The sequence below is a fragment of the Engystomops pustulosus genome, chromosome 3 (genome assembly GCF_040894005.1).
Source record: "Engystomops pustulosus chromosome 3, aEngPut4.maternal, whole genome shotgun sequence".
Classification (NCBI taxonomy): domain Eukaryota; kingdom Metazoa; phylum Chordata; class Amphibia; order Anura; family Leptodactylidae; genus Engystomops; species Engystomops pustulosus.
The window spans coordinates 183,183,840-183,201,893 of NC_092413.1; the positions used below are offsets into that span (position 1 = coordinate 183,183,840).

Here is an 18,054-nt window from a genome sequence, read left to right on the forward strand (position 1 = left end):
AGGCAAGTGTGAGATGGAAGCAGCAGGCCAGAAACACACAGACAGCAAGCAGAGTTCTTGAATCAACTAACGGTTCCTTTATTGGGAGACGAAATGCACAGCAGCAGGTAACAGGCTGGCTATGAGCGCTGTCCTTCAAAGGGCTAGCAGAGCTGTAGATTGGTTTTGTCTAGGGCACAGCTGGCCAATCTTTATAGACTTTTACTGTTTAGACGCTCTGGGCTGCCAATCAATCACAGCCTGTTATACGTCAGGAATATTACAATATTTTAATAATTTCAGATGGCAGCAAAGTATTAACATAGAATAGCCGAGAAGGTCATTGATGGGGATAATGGCTCTTAAAGGGATAACTCACCCCTAAAGAAGCAATGAGCTTGAAGGTGGCATAAGAGAGCTTGCCAAAGTCTCTCCAACCAATCACAGGAGGCTAACTAGGTGTGTAATTTAGTAGGGCCCGTCCGCTGGGACATTACAGGTATATACAGTAATGTGGACTTTATCATTTCAGTTATGTTATCAGTATTCCAGTGTATAATAGATACTTTCTCAGGCAATGGTGATCCAGCTGCTGGGACACCATCAAAAATGAGAACGGGAGTCCCTCCATGTGTAGGCGACACATGCAGTTTGATGGGACTGTCAGCAATAGTTTTGCAGTGGACATGGATTCTTTTGGATAATTCCACAGAGATAAATTGAGCCTCATAGGGAACTATTCTAGATGAGAGAGAATCAAGACACCAGTTCTCTAGATAAGGCTTCCACAACTGTGGTCAGTCTTTGAATCCTGGACCATGTAGTGGCCGGATTTCCGCAGCGACCACTATGACAGGTGACTTCTTGATACTGTAATTATTAGATCTTCTAATAGCAATATTAGTATAATATGCCAAAAAAAAATTTTTAAATCACAGTTTGAAGTGTACTTCATATTTCCTTATTGCATTATTTTTCAAGGTGATCCTGGGGGAGGTGAGTATTTCTAGGTATTTTTGTTGGTTTTTTTTAATTGGTTGATTTCCTTTAACAAAAAGTGTTAACATGTTGGTGACATATAGGGGCACATTTACTTACCCGGTCCATTCACGATCCAGCGGCGCGTTCTGTGTGGAGGATTCGGGTCTACTGGTAATTCACTAAGGTAGTTCCTCCAACGTCCACCAGGTGTCACTGAACTTCACCAAGCCGGGCCGAGTGCAGGTAAGCGCGTGTCCAGCGACACTTTTTTTTAAATGCGGCGGTTTTTCCAAATCCGTCGGGTTTTTATACGGCCACGATCCCCCGGTTTCCGTTGCGTGCATGCCGATGCGCCACAATCCGATTGCGTGTGCCAAAATCCCGGGGCAATTAATGGAAAATCGGTGCAAAACGGAAATATTCGGGTAAATCGCTGTAAAAACGTGATTCGGGCCCTTAGTAAATGACCCCCATAGTGTGAACATTGCATTTTGTCAATACAAATGTTAACAGCAATGTAATCAGGCAAATCTCCTCTCCTCTGTTGTATAGTGTTTCAAAATGCTAAGTAAACGCCACCTGTGAACACAGCCTTGATGGAATTCTACCACCTGATTAAACTCTACAAAGCACCACCAGTCCTTTGTTTTTACAGATGTTACAAACAAGACATTCCATTGGTCAACAATAAAAAGTATCCTTTCCCTGGACGATATTAACCAGCTGCATTACCGTTTTTAAACACTAGATGGCTCACAGAGGTGATCAGTCTCTATGGGACACATTACATCTAACAGGAGTTTAATTGCGTAACACACTGCTTTGGCAGGGTAGTTATACCTCCTCTTGCACCCCTCCCTATGAGGTCAATCTGCTGTTGATGGAGTGGGTTGGGGGAGAGGAGGCAGGGCCTTTTCCAGTGCCCTTCAGCTTAATTAACATACAGATAACGAACCAGCTGGTTATTACCAAAAATAAAGGTATGTTGGTGTTAAGCTTTTTAACCTCTAAAAAGTTGGAAAAAGTTGTAAAAAAAACTCCTCACTTGGGTATTGAACCTTCATTGCTCCATTCATTTATATGCAGCTGAGCTATAATACCGGCACAAACTATGGTGCTGTAATACGCTGTTTTTTTTGGAAGAAAGCAGCAACAAGTTGGTATAAGTTGACTGAGGTGGTCGATTGCACTATCCAGGCTGGGCGTGCAAAAAGGTGCTGATTGGTATCTTGTGGCAGGTCCCTATTTGATAGGAAGTATCCGTATCATACACAGTGCTGAGTTTTTATCCAGGCAATGTACATATTGTTGCCAAAACTTCCACTTTTTAGTATAACTTAATAAAAGTTAAGTTTTAATAGGTGGTAAATGTGCAAAATTGTCTAAGATCAGTGGGAAAGATTAACAACAGCGAATGCTTCCAAATTCTGCCACAGATAGTGCCAAGAAACAGGCATCCATTACAAGTGGATAGATTTATTACTGGTTTACTTGCTACTTTAATTTCTGCTTAATATTTTTCAAAAGTGTCTTGATGTATGCTACAATTTTGGCACAAACTTTAGAAGTGAAGTAAACCAGCCGAAAGACTGTATAAATACACACACAGCATGTGCCACGATGATAGATTTGGCACAGATACTGCATGCTCTAAGTTTACTCTCCCTTTAATTTAGACATTTTCAATAAATCTACCCCAGTGTTTTAAGCTCTGCTCTGCTGAGGGATCAACTGTTCTACATAACATTGACATCACAAGTTTCAGATTCCAGATATTTCATGGCATCCTTCACTCAGAACATTGAGACAGGATGGAAACAAGCAGGAGAAAACAGCCGGATCTGAATTTCCTCCTTATACAATACAACCCCATGAGGAAAGCGTGGCTCATATTTGCTCAGCTATAATTAGAAATCTGTTTCCAACCCCAACAAATATTCTGAATATATAAAGTGCATGTCATAAACATACGGATTATGTAAGTATACAACCATAATTTAAAGTTCTTAAAGGGAAGATAGTAGATGTTTATCTCAATGCAAAAATCTGCACCACACCTGATGAATGCCCCCCAATAAGGTGCCACAATATAACATCACAGTGCAAATTGTCACGAAAATTGGACTCCAAAATCACCTACTGCCAAAAAAGATAAATACCCCCCAATGGGGCTTATTTATGGGTCCACGGATGCACTTTCGTCAGATTTTCTGACCTTCTCGGGATTTGTGCCGCTGTGACAGGTATTTGTGGCGCAGCTGCGCTGGCTTCCATGCAACAGAAATGGGGGAGGCATGCCGTCGGACGATCCGATTGATTCGGACTGAGCACAGGATATAAGATTCAGATTGTGTCGCAAGACAATGCACTTACATGCACCAGGAAGAAGAAGGTGAACTCCGGCAGACCTGATCGGGGAAGCATCACATGCAGGATATCGGGCACACGATCTTAGTGAATCGCCGTACAGTGTATTCCGGTAGGACAATGCACTTTCGGAGGAACTCCGCAGCCGGGTAAGTAAATTTGCCCCATTGTGTTTACTCCAGTCTTTGGTGTAAAATGCACATCAGAACATGCATGAAATTCTTTTTTACTAGCCATTGTAGGCTAGATTTTAGACCAGCTAGGTCTGCTGTGAAATTCTGCAGTGAACCCGGACCATGGAGATGATTAATCGGGGCTTGTATGGCAGTTTTCTAGCAAGAAAGCCCTGAAATAATCACAGTACTAGAGAGCCACCAGTAATTGTAATCATTTCCACCTTTATGCCAGCTCCACACCAAGTGAATATGGAAGGGCGTGAAGGGGTGCGTGGCCAGCGGCTGCAGGGCCGACCCAGGGCATTCTCTATATCCTGCAAACTTTCATGACTGTAAGGTTGAAAGTTTACAGAGTAATTCTAAATTGTTTGCCAACCCAAACCGCCTGACGGATACATCAGGTGTTCAGCACCTTCTCATGTTTCCGGCAGCACTGGAGTGGTGGGGTCTTCATTGTGTCGGCATATGAAAAATGTCCCTCCCTGTGTGTCTCCAATCTTATGAGCTAAAATGTGACTGTATTTTTTGCCTTGCCCCCATATATAGTCTTTCTATAGCACATAAATATGGTGCACATCCAAAGATTTCTTCACTGTTTATAACTGTACACTATCCATTAGGATTTACCTCTATAGATTCCTACATGAAGTTTTCTGAAAACTAAATCCATAGTTCATGTTACAGGTGATTTACCGACAGGCATTTGCTAACATTGGGCATAGAGCGTTACAGAGAGTAGCTCCACTAATATTTACACAGTCATAATCCTACTTACCTTTTAAGGAACTGTGGTCATATCCTGAGATTATGATTTCACATTTCCCTTGTAAATCTGGACAACATGTGGGGAAAAACCAATCTCAGAATCGCTTTGATAAGTAACAGTGTTCAAAAGTTCTAACCATATAAAGCGACGCAAGTCAGAATCCAAAAAATGGGGCTGAGCCTTAAGCTGTAAAATGGCTGCGTCCTTAAGGGGTTAAGTAAGTGTTTTATCATGCTGGATTTTTATGGTAGATTTCCTTTAAGTGGCATGGGTTGTCTGCATTACACACAGCAAATAATTGATATTGTTTGTGTAAAGAAGAATTCTAAAATTTTCCAATATACTTTCTGTATCAATTCTTCATGGTTTTCTAGATCTCTGCTTGCTGTTATGCAACAGGAAGCTTTATTGTTTACTTCTTGTAGATAAACACCGGTCCGTGGTCATGTGATATCACACAGATGCACGTCACACAGTGTAATCAAAGCGGCGTGATGCTAATGAGCGGTGCACCTGTTTGACATCACATGACCATGGACCGCTGTTTATCTACAAGAAGTGAACAATGAAGGTTCCTGTTACATGACAGCAAGCAGAGATCTAGAAAACCATGAAGAATTGATATAGAAAGTATATTGTAAAATTGTTACATCGTTACACAAACAATATTAATAATTTGCTGGCATGTTCTTAAAGTGGACAGCACTTTAGCCCTGCAATCTCAGTTTTGTGTAAACTATAGGCTCAAGTCCTGAAAAACATAACGAGGGGTTTGTGGAATGGTCTAAAATATTAATAAAACTGCTCTGTGATTGGCTGTTGTAGGCAACAGGTTATCTCTTAGAGCTCTCTATTAATCATTGCCCAATGTTTCATGAATCAAGTATCTCATTATCAAATTATACCAGGAACATATTTCGCACTTCTGTCGAACTTCCTGACGTTTTCGCGTTTCGCACAGCTGGGACAGGTATTTAGAAGGGGATTGTGTCGCATGTGATCCTGAATTTCATGTTAAATTACGTTTGACTCCATTTCTTTTAGAATCACTGGATCCACAGGATTGGGAACGGTGTTCCGAGGTACTTTTGTTGGACGCCTTGTTGCTCCCCGAGATGAATAGAGCAGACGACCTTGCATGTCCGTTCTGCTCCATTAATCTTTATTGAGCTGACGGAGATTGCTGAGTGCCAAGCTCCACAATCTCCGTAGAAATGAATGGAGCAGAACGAACATGTGCGCCCATCTGCTCTATTCATCTCGGGGAGTGACAAGGCGACCAAAAGAGGTCCCTCGGACCCCATTGGACCCCCATTCTTGTGATCTGTTGGGGTTTCATCACTGAGACCCCCAAGTTATGGCGTAACCCGTTTGTTGAGAAAACTCCTTTAAATGAACACTTCTTGTCAGGGCCAGCTACTTGAAAAAGATCCAAATAATTAATATGTTTTTAACTCTGTAATCTTGAGTTCTGTAGCACATGCAACACAGGCCCGATAGTGAAGATGAAAATCTTATCTTAGGTCCTTATAATTAAGGTTCTGGTATCAGATTAAAGATGAGAATCTCAATTTTCAAACTGCTTTGAGGCTGTGGTTTTGCGATCTACAGGGAGTTAAACAAAAAGGCAGAACTTGGAGCTTTATCTGTAGCTTGCATTCCCTGTAAACTATAAATTTACCTGCCCATATGCCCGGTCCTGTAGATCAAGGAACCTCAAGCCTAATGTCATTTAGAAGATAGAGCCCTTCTCTCAACAATAAGAGGCTGCATTATAGGTATGCTCCTGGCCCCTACTGGTCACATACATACATTACACTTGGGTAAATTGTTTTCACAGATTATCTATGTGTTTAAAGTGGTTGTCCGACTATGGCTAAAATCAGGCAGGGGGGCTGGGGAGGTAGGTTTTAAAAAATGAAAGCTGTACTCACCTCCTCCATCGCTCCCAGGGTCCTGCGCTGCCGCCTCGCTGGTCAGTGCCACTGTACACGTTCTTACAGTACCAGCACTGCATTTCAACTAGCAAATAGGGAGTCCTTGTATCATATTTTTGTATGTCCTGTGCAATGTTTCTAGTCTGTGGGATCAAACACCTGCCTATGGATCCATTTCCACAGGCTGAACACAATGGGGCAGATTTACTTACCCGGTCCATTCGCGATCCAGCGGCGCGTTCTCTGCGGTGGATTCGGGTCTTCCGGCGATTCACTAAGGCAGTTCCTCCGACGTCCATCAGGTGTCGCTGCTGTGCTGAAGTCCGCCGGAGTCCACGATCCATTGCTGGGTGAAGGTAAGCGCGTGTCCAGCCACACCCCCCGATTTCCGTCGTGTGCATGCTGGCGCCGATGCGCCACAACCCGATAGCGTGCGCCAAAATCCCGGGGCAATTCAGGAAAAATCGGCGCAAATCCGAAATATTCGGGTAACACGTCGGGAAAACGCGAATCGGGCCCTTAGTAAATGACCCCCAATGTGTTTTTCTCTGGCTATTCTACCATTGAAACAAAAAAAGAGACTGAAAATGAGATCCCCAAAACTTTTAGAGCTTGAGCTTAATATACTGCAAACTGTTATTTCAGGATCAGGAGGGGTGTCCCCTTGGCCAATCATAGCCATGGCTAGTAGCTCGGGGCGTTAATTAGCCAGAGTAGCTGTTTGGAAGCCAATCTGACAATATGTCTGGGTCGCAAGAGGCGCACCTGAACCCTGAATCTGATCTCTAGATATCTGCAAGATTCTGCACAATTTCAGGTAAAAATTACATATGGTTATGAATGATGGAGGCGTCATCTCATATTCATAGATGTGTCACTATACCAGTCCAAACTGAAAGAAAAGTGCATCTGGAATGTCAGAGTCATTGGTTGCGGCAATGTAAATCCTCACCAAAGGTATTGGTTGTTTCCAACACATTTTACGTGATTCTCAAATATTTATTAGGTTTAAAATATATTTCCGAGTTATCTCTAAGAAACACATTTCAAGGTAACAAGACTGCTTCTTCCTCAGGCTAAATAACATATCTATGTCACTGTCACATTTAAATACACATAGATTGGCGCCAAACAAGGTCACATGATTTTTTACAAATCTGTGCAGGGGCGTAACCAGGAGAGACTGGGCCCCATAGCAAACTTGTGAATGGGGCACCCATTCCACTTACATATGTCATAAGGATTTTACATATAGCACAGTGCGGCATCACAGAGGATGGGACTCCTTGCATCATAGTGACATATGATGCAAGAGATCCACGCAGAAAAGCAACACCAAACTGTGATCAATTGGGAAGGCAGGGACTCCATACCAAATATATCCCGACGTCTGTACTATGCTCGGTCTTTGAAACCCGGGCATTGACTGAATGCTGCTGTGTGAATGATTATAAATCCATACCCACACAAACAGTACATTGTACACCCACACCTATGCATAAAGTATATTGTTAACCCATATAGATAAAGTACATTATACACTCATATACATGCATACAGTACATTACACGTATACACTACATCAAACACTCATATATACGCACATTATACATTATACAAGCATATACATGTAAATGGTACGTAATACAACCATATAGATATAAAAATTATGTGCCGTGCAGGATAGTTAGACACTGCTGCACATCTCATCCCCAAATATTTACATTTGTGTCAGTTTGGGGGGCCGGGCCCCCTGATACTGTGGGCCCCATAGCGACTGTAGTTACACCCGTGAACCTGTGTTTACAAATTTCATTTATTCATATTACGGTATGTGCCTACCACATGATTCATTTTAAAAACACCCCAAGTTTTATCCTTGTCTATTTCTATGTGTCATTGTTTATGTGTGATTTCTATTATTTTTATTCTGTTCTGTACATGTGATATAGGTCCACCACTGGCCTATGGGGACGTATATATGACCCCCAAGGGCCGTGTGTATGAGGTCTTATACAGCAAATAAGTACAAATTTGTGCAATTAATACTTGTAATAAGTGCAGAGTAGGAAGAGCTTCTTTTAGCACAGAGACAGAATTCCTGCTAGTTGTTAGGGGATCAAATACTTATTGCAAGCAATAAGATGCTAATTATTGAGAAATCATATGTGTTTTTTTTTAGATTCAGTCACAGTTGGATTGAACCTACAATAAAAATTACAGACCTCTCCATTCTTTGTAGGTGGGAAAACTTGCAAAATCAGTCTGGGAACAAATACTATTTTCCCCTACTGCAGCTTTTCATCCTCCTTTTTCATTCAGGACTGGCGCAAGTGTTATGGTAGTCGTTTCATCTGTATTGGCTTGTCTATGAATGCTGACTGTAATCCTAAAGGATCAGTTCTCTTTGTTCCAGTTATTGGTTATTTTGATCAATGGCGGCTGCTTATCTACAGATGCTGATTTGACGTCAAGAAGAAATGACGCAGGATGGAAGAAGCCACACAGATAAACCAGATCGGGGGGGGGGGGGGATTCATGACTCAAACGATGTTAAATAGCTGCTTGTTCATAGTCCAAAAGGGCTACACTTTGCTTTGACACTTCACAGTCATTAAAGGGAGTCCGTCAAGGGAGTCACAAAGAAGCTAAACAACATAGTACCAAACATAAAAGTGGATGATGGATACCAAACATTAGTGGATGATGATACATCATTTCTGAAATCATAGTTAAAAGTTAAAGGCACCAACTAGGTGAGGTCATATAGAAGTATTTCCATTAATGGAAGAGTTCTTCCCTGAACCATAATGTATTGTATTTTGTGCCACAGATCCTAAATTTAGTCATTTTAACCTTCTGCCATGTTGCTCTCACTGTACCCAGATTTAAATTGTTCACTTGATGTGTATGGTAAGAAGCTTTAGCCACATTTCTATGCGTCCAAAATTCTGAGGAGAGGACTGCCTGGTGGTTCCTTATGTAGTTCATGCTAGTGGTATCAAAATGGCCATTTTGAAAGTGCTGGCAGTTTTGCTGACAGACAGGGAGTCCTTGCATTAGATTTCTTTATGATGCAAGGACTCCCGTCCACTGCATAGTGTTCATTATATGGGATCTGACCAACACAGATCCATTTCCACGAAAGAGATTATACAGGCAGTCCCCAGGTTACGTACAAGATAGGTTCTGCAGGATTGTTCTTAAGTTAAATTTGTATGCAAGTCTGAACTGTATATTTTATAATTGGAACCCTGGAGAAAAAAAAATTCTAATCTCTGTGGCAATTGGATTTTAAAAATGTGTTGTCAGACGAACTAGGATTAACAATAAAGCTTAATTGTAGACACCTTTGATAACTGTTATAGCTGGATATTGTAGCCTAAGGCTAAAGTACAATAAATTACCAATATCCAGAGGTCCACTTGGACCTCAAAGTCGGGTGTTCTTAAATAGGGGACTGCCTGTATACGTGTGCAGCCGGCCTTAAACAGAGTCCTGCCTCCCACTCCAGAAGATATTTTGTGGCAATTTTCTTACATGATCACTGTATAAATTTTTTTCCTAATTCTTTCTACCTAGGGATCATCAGCCACCCCACCCTGTATTGCTACAGGTGTTCTTGACACTACGTCATCTTATACAATGAACATTTTTTATTTCGCTCTTGCAATCTTTACAACAGACAAATCATAATTATGTACAGAATCTTTTTCTCCAGCTACCCTTCTTGTCTAAAACACAAGAAGTTACGCAAAATGTAAAAATCAGAAGAAAACTCCAAGGTTCATTAACAGGACAGCAGTGTTTGCAGGGACTGGTAAGGAATTGAGCGTTATGTTTAAAAAATATATATATATTAAAGGATGGACACTATAAAATAACATACACAACGAGTAAAGAGTCTTTGCTTGAAAGAGAAAGAACAGTGTAGTGGAGGACATCATGGTGGAGGATGAAGATGGTTCTTCAGTACTGAAAGCTTCTCTTGGTCTGAATGTCATCTAATATTTGCTGAAGCTCCTCTTCTTCAAAACGTCCTTCAAGGCTGGAAGTAACAAAGAAGAAAGAAGGTTCATTACAAAAAAAAAAAAAAAAGTGATATTCAGGCTCCCTGCAAATTAATATGTACAAGGCCTGGTACACAGGGATGTTTTCTGACAAACTTGGTTGATGCTTTGTCCAGATTTACCGGTCTGAATCCAGGGTAGATAAAAATCAACTGGCCTTCCATGGTAAATCCAGCTATGTGCAATGGTAAAGGTGGAAAATGGTATATACAATAAAACCACCTGTTGCATTCCTCTACATGGAGGCCAGGGCATGGTTGCATAATGGATATCTTAACTGCTGTAAGGTAGACAGAGGTGAGAAGCCTGAACTTAGTCAATGTTTTTCGATTCTCATACCACAGCAACTAAACAGCTAATGTCTACATAGATTGTAGCCAAGTATCTGGCAGCAATCTGTATAAAAGACATGAGCTCATCCCAAAACAGCGACAAAATGTAGTACTTAAAAGGGATTTGGCCCCCACTGAGCAGCAAATAATTACATATGATGTGGATACCTCGTAAACTTGGCCCCCGAAACTGAGAAGAGCCTGATCACACACAATCTACATACCTTGGAATTAAAGCTTTTGCCTCATCCGCTGTTTCTGGACACAGGTTGGCTAAACATGCCAACTCAAACCTGTGCAGCTTCTTCTGCAGTAGCAGGCTGTAAAAGAAGAAAAGTGTCATTATACAACGGGAGCATAAATGGAAAGGAAAAACTCTAATATGATATATATATGTGCCAATTCCATTTGCATATTTCAATGTTCAGATTTTTTACAAATGCAACCATTTTCATGGTAGACAAAGATACATATTCATCAGAGTTCTAGTTATGGGGTTACCTTCTGACACTGGCAATGGTCTCTCTGTTTTTAAAGCGGCTGAACCTGGCTGTGTAGTTAAGCGTTTTCATGAAGACTTCAGATAACTCCTGTTCCTCTTCTGCGCTTTCATTTTGCTGTTTTCTGTGCTCCAGCAACATGTGCACCTCAGAATTCAGCAGCGTCTCTGCACTCTCAAACTCTGTGCAAAAAAAGAAGATTTTTTTAATTTTTTTTTTTTTTTTTTTTTAAATATGCTGTAGTTGTTTAACAAAATACTCAGAGAAAATAAATGAGTTATGGATCTGCCAGTATCCAGATCCAATGCTGTCCAGGGTCCCCCCCAGTCTTTACTTTCTGCTCCCTTTTGACTCGCAGGAGATTCTGTTGTTATCAGGAGCTCAGAGCAGCGGGGAACCTATTGCCAGTATGTGCAGAGGGAGCAACAACTGGTGGGGAACCCAAACAGTTACCATAGGACTTGTGGGGGATAGGCAAGTATAACCTCATTGATTTCTACTCTAAACCCTTTGTAAAGTTCACTTTCTGGATAAGCTAACGATATTGATGAGCCCAATATTGAGGACAGAACAGTGTGTCTGCTGCCCCATCCACTGTAGATCCCAGCACTGGAAGCAGCCATGATCAGCAGATCATGGGAGAGAGAAGTGTAGGAACCCCTTGATCCGATACTGACCATCTATCCCCAATAAAATTTATTCACAGACATAGGATAGGAATGAGAGGTCTGGGCCTTCAACATCCATTACCTCACAGATCTGATGAAGCAGCGCACACAAGTTCAACAATTTAATAAATTATCACAAACGGATTCTTTTACATCTATTGGGTTGTTCTGAGAGCTGTCTTAGCAGGTTCTAAAGAAGTGACTAGAGTGCCCTTGTTCTCATGATTGCCAGGGGTCAGAACCTCGGCAGCGAACAACTAACCACTGTGCCGTGTAGACGGACGGTGTATTTAAAGGGGGTTATCCCAACTTATTACGCCATCACCTATCCATCCACAAGATGGTAATCATTGAGGGTCCAACTGTTGTGAGGGAACCTCCGTGACCCAGAGGTTTTCACTAAGAGGTCACAATAGGTCACTCCCTCAAAATTGAATGAAGTGGCAGGACCCATGATCAGTTTCTCTCCACCCATTAGGGAGAACTGAAACCATTCTCATGATTGGTAGAGGGCTCCCAGATATGGAAGATCTCTATAGATATAGCTCCTATGTCATGTGTGCCATTCATTTACACCAACACGGTAGCTTCCAAAATAAACCAAAGAAAAGAAAAATGTCTAAAACCTTCCAACTTAATCCAACTTCAACTTGGATTAAAACAAGCTCATGAGCTTTAGGCCTAAAGTTCAGAGGTTATTTCCATCTAAGATGAAATAAAGAGGAAAATGTTTGTGCACACTGGAAGATGCTGCACCTCATGATAAACAACTGGGTGAACATGTGAGGATAGACGCTGGTTGGTGTTCTATTAACTAGGATATATAATTTCCAATAGGGTTAAATAATAAATAAAAGTCAATGCAAACCATGCAACTGGCAGCCAATGCAAAGCCCCCTGCCTGGTATACCCAGCATACAAGCCCACTGTAGTGCCCATCATGATTAAAGGGCACCTACCACCACGATTCTACCTATAAAGGTAGATCGGGTGGTAGCTGGATGAATGGGACGTGAGGATAGCCCTTTTTTGGGCTAATCCTCACGTCCCGGTTATCTTTAAGAAAGATATGTAAAAAATTTTAAGCGGCCACTAGGGCGTGGAATGGTCGGACAAGAGGCTACACGTCGGGGCTACCATGTCATCTTCGGCGCGCAGCCTTCGTCCAAGTACCCAGCATCTCGGCAGTAGCTCCGGCCTCCTAGCTGTGGCCGCACGCCTGCGTTCTGAGAATTTGCAGAACGCCGGGTATTTGGACCAGGACGCGCAGCTACAAAGAGCTGCGCAGCGAAGATGCAATGGTAGGCGGAGAAAAGAGGCTACTGGGGCATGGAGTAGCCGCGACGTGTAGCCTCATGTCCGGCTACCCCACGCCCCAGTAGCCACCTAAAAAAAAAAAAAAAAAGTTACATATCCCCTATTACAGTTTTCTTAAAGATAGCAGGACGTGAGGATTAGCCCAAAAAAGGGCTATCCTCATGTCCCATTCATCCACCTACCACCCCTTCTACCTTTATAGGTAGAATCGTGGTGGTAGGTTCCCTTTAATACTAGGCAACCCCTCTGTGTGATACCATGTAGCTCCCATACACTGAGGCCAAGATATACCGACAGCCCCTCAGCAGGAGCACAGCACAGTCTAGCAGGTAGCGGCCATTGTAGAGGATGTGCTGTGTACACGGTACGCCTCCCTCTGCCGCCACATCTCATCTACGACCTCATACACACAGTCTCCAGTACCGCACCCGCAGGACTACAGCCTCACCTTTAGGAAAGAGTAACTGCGAGGCGTCCTCCTCCGGATCCCCGGCACGAGCATCACCACCACCTGCCGCCATTCTTGCTTTTCTCCAATAAAGCTACCGGAAACGGAAGTATCATAGAAGTGTAGTGATTGTGGGCGGCCGCTCTGGCCGTTGCTCTCCTCTCTATGATGGATCCGGAGGAGCTGCTGCTGTACACACAGAGCGGCAGGCTATGTCTGTGATCACGTGACTGCGTCTGGTCCCTGTGACATCAGGTTACACACAGCAGTAATGGCGCCGTCACTTATGAGGGACGAGTTTGCACAAAATTTGTTTGTAAATGATTTTCTGGAGGGAAAATATACAACAAAATGATCTACTTGTATGGTGCATTAGTGGCTGGTTCACGTCTGAACGTGTGTTAGGCAGCTGTATTCATAGTGACCCCATTGTATGAGTATAATCCTTATGAGGAGCCTCCTCCTACTGAGTCCTCCTAAAATCTGATGCAAAAGCCACTTAAAGGGGTTGGACACTTAACCTCATGTTTTTTGTAATGTATGGGGGAGGCAGGATATTATGCAATTTACCAATATACATATATATTCTGTTTCGCTTTCTTGATATGTAAAGTGGATCCTCCTGTTTTTTACATCAGCCAGACATTCCTGACCATAAAATGGCCACAGACGGAGTGTCATGTGATCTCTATCTGTCCACAAGCAAACCTCACGACTGCGCAGTGAGTTTTCTACCCCGTCATGTGCAGTCAGTGTTGCGGTGAGGCGCATATCACTGTGCATGTGTCCCATACCTCACTGCACATAACTGGGGTAAAAGGCTTATCATGCAGGCACAAGGTTTGCTTGTGCAGTGCACCAACGTCATGAGGTGGAGGGTTGAACACTGAAGAGCGGGGCCGAGGGAAGGCAATATGAATTAGGAAGCGCATGTTAGTTTTTGAAATGGGCCATTCCTTTGGGAGTTTAGAAGAACATTCTGGCACAGAGTCAGGTAAACTTTATAATGGAATATTACAAGAACTAAAGAACACTGAGGTATGATACAAGCATGTCCACTATGGGAATCTAGAGTGTCTATGGCAGTGGCGGTGTACCAATGGCACTGGTGCCAGAGGTTGCACTCATAGCCCTCTATATGGGCAGCCTTGCCTTCACCTCAGCGCAGAGTTCACCAAACAGGGCTCAAGGCGTCTTGCAGTCCCAGGCAGCCCAGAACCCTAGAAGGTTCTTTTTACTGTATTGGTGCCCTCAGGTGCCTTTTACAATTTAAACCTGTGACAGAGCTAATAAGTTACTGCCTATATTGTCGCATCGGCACGAAAAATACGTGAATTTTGGTTGTAGTTTGGGCACTTGGTGTCTAAAAGGTTTGCCCCACTGGTCTATGGGAAGCTATCCACACTTAAATATAGCCCTCTGGTGACAGGCTCCCTGTTAAATGACGATGAAATTATTGTTTTATCGGAGAGTTCTCTTCATGTAGGTGTTTTAATGTATTAAAGAAGCAATGACAACATCACTACGTATCATAGCCTGATCCAATCAGTTCAATTTATTCTCAGCAGCATGAAAGGAAAAACAATCTCCCATGATTGAGCAAAGGGGGGTAGTGGGGTTGCGCCTGGCAGGATACTTGTCAATCTGCTGCCAGAGGAACCAGTTGGGGCAGGCTTTCCATGTAGGGAAACACGAAAACAGAGTTTGACATCAAGAAAGTCTTGACATTTCATGTGCAACATTATCCTCTCTCCCTGTCTCTGCCACGCGAGTTTACAATCTTCCCCTGAGCTGCCTCTCCAGTTTGCCAGCAGACATAAGACATTGTCATGAAAGTTGTAACCGAAGACAGAATTCATAACTTAAAATGAGGTTTATATGGTTAAGGGGTTAACTATTTGCTTATAAGATCAGTGGGTTTTGATTCTCAATCTGGATAGGAAGGGTGGGAGATTCTCTGTTTCTACGTTGATTACATTATAAAATGAATATTCTGCTAAAATCAAGAACATTAAGAATATGGTAAAAACTACCATAGATATTTTCTGTGTCTGAATATGGAACTGTTAATTTTGCACAGATTTTCCTAAAGGACATGTTTTGGCCGCCTGTAGCCACCACTAGAGGGAGCTATCTTCCGCATACTATTAAGACAGCTTAAAACTACACAGGAAACTCCCTTTAGTGTTGGCCACAGAAAAATGTAACTCTATGCATGTGAAGAAAAGATATATCAAGAAATTCATCTATACAGAGTTTTTGATCCAAAAACAACATGTAAACAATTCTTTTAGGCTCCCAGATTTCTAGCTCAGTGTACAAAAAAATACATGTGCCGACATAGCTGTCAGGGAGGGGAAGATGGCTGCCAATACCTAGTGCTAGACTGCAATCCACATGGTATTTTATTCCTGAGGATCAGTTTCCACCTGTATTTGTCAGGTTCCGTTCCCCCTCCTGTTATAAAATAGTGGGAAAAATGGCACAGCAGCCAGCGTCTTTTTACACTACTGTAAATGAAGGTGACCTTCCATATATGAAAGTCAGTCCGTTTCTGTATGGAGAGGATAACGGAAACCCCTGACACAGGTGCGAACTGAGCCATAGTCTGCAGTGCAGGGGATTTAAAGGGGTTCTATACTGATTTATAAATAGAGCTTTAGAAATAGATAGTTCTCTGGATTATTATTGTGCTGGTTGCAGTGACTATTTCTAGAAATATGTATAAATCCAAATTGAAATTGCACAGTTCTGTGTATAGTGGCCAAACCAGCGGCGTGACCACCCCACACTGGAGAGAGACATCTCAACTGGAACAGTTTCAGGTCCTGGGTGTTTTTCTTCCACCATCCCGGTATTGATAGCCATTACCAGGGATATCAATATGAATATTATAAACTATTTTATCGAAGATTTGAATCTCTGATTGTTGAGGGCACAACCTCCGGGACCCAGAGTAATCCGGAGAATTATGTATTTTATCACTGCATCTGGTTCAAAGTTTTCTAACTGCATCAATTTTTTTCACGGATCACATTCTAGCTGATTCTTGACCGTGAAAAACAGGGCTGAGAATCGGCATATTTGTGGAACTATAACCTCAGACTAATAAAGTTTTTGAGTCCCTGTCCTCATCAGTTTCTTAGTGCAGCTACACAAAAAAATTAAGCTGCTAAGAGCCAGTTCCCAACTGTGTTTTGGTTACCATTAAAAAAAACAACAGATTGTAATTTAGCAACTTCAAGACGCAAGTTTTTTTTGTGTTTCTATTTTTCACTCCTCTCCAGAAGCCATACCTTTTCGAATTTTTTTTTTTTCATTTACAAAGCTTTATGCTGGCTTGTAATATGCAATATAAACTTAATTATCCATTTAATATTCTGTGACATGTACTGGGGAGCTAGAAAGAATTTCCAAAGGTAGTGGAATTGGCAAAAAAAATCCCATTGTTGCGCCATATTCTGATGGGATTTAGTTTTACGGCTTTCAATATGCGGTTGAGATGATACCGCTTTCTTATTCTTTGGATAATACGATCACAGAGATACAAAATTTATAGAGACTTTAGTTATATCTCAATACCTTTAAAAAAAAAATCAGACCTTGGAATAATAAAAGAATGCCTTGTATGCCCACATTCTGACACTCGTTACTTTTTCATACTTTGGTGCCCGGAGCCGTGGGAGGTGTCATTGTTTGCAGTATGGGATGACATTTTCATTGATACTATTTTGAAAACTGTACTACATTTTGATCACTTTATTAAAATTTTTATTGAAGGCAAAATGGCAAAAAAGTGTTGATTCAGACATTTGGATGCTATTTTCCATTGCAGGGTTTATCGCTGGGAGTAATTGTTTTTTTATAATTACAACTGCATTGCAGCATATTGTTGATTTACTCCTTCTATATTAGCCTGTCTCAGGCAGCTATGACAGCCTTTAATAGTCTCCCAGCTGTCACTGCCCTGGTCGGTGTCAAAAGGCATTGAAAGATGGCAGCGCCCTGCAGCATGCCTCTTAGGTGCCAAGGTCGGGTTTGACTGCCTTCGACAGGTTAACTGCCGTGATCAGTGCCAGCACCGACCATGACAGTTCCTGGCAGGTGTCAGCTGTCTAATGCAGCCGACACTAGTCGCATATGGAGAGGGCTCTGTATGTGAGCCCTCTCCAAACTCCCCGACGTAGATTTACAATGGGCAGTCGTGAAGTAGTTAATGTCTGGAAGGATATATTAATAGCAAAGTATCATTCTTTTTAATGGATAATTTTAATGGATTTTATAACCGTCCATTTATTTTCCAATTATACGCTCAAATAACGAAAGATGTAAAAACAGACACTAATGGACCTCACTGTAAGTCTACGGAAATCAATGGGGAAAAAAAGTCATAACCGTCATTCATCTTTTTTTAAACGGGAACTCCGAAATGGAAACCTGGACGCAGATGGGAACTGGCCGCAAGCTGTTCAAAATGTATAAATTCTAAAATTTTTCTTTAAAGAAAATCTAC

At 42.0% G+C, this 18,054-nt stretch overlaps 1 protein-coding gene across 1 annotated transcript; it reads right to left on the reverse strand.

Annotated features, from left to right (window-relative positions):
• Positions 1 to 9,844: 9,844 nt before the first annotated feature.
• Positions 9,845 to 13,720, reverse strand: POLR2D (RNA polymerase II subunit D). The gene is made up of 4 exons (XM_072143154.1): positions 13,542 to 13,720; positions 11,110 to 11,290; positions 10,833 to 10,928; positions 9,845 to 10,254 (listed from the first exon to the last, which is right to left on the reverse strand). The coding sequence occupies exons 1-4, from the start codon at positions 13,612 to 13,614 to the stop codon at positions 10,176 to 10,178; spliced, it is 429 nt and encodes a 142-aa protein (XP_071999255.1). The 5' UTR covers positions 13,615 to 13,720; the 3' UTR covers positions 9,845 to 10,175.
• Between the last annotated feature and the right edge of the window lie 4,334 nt (positions 13,721 to 18,054).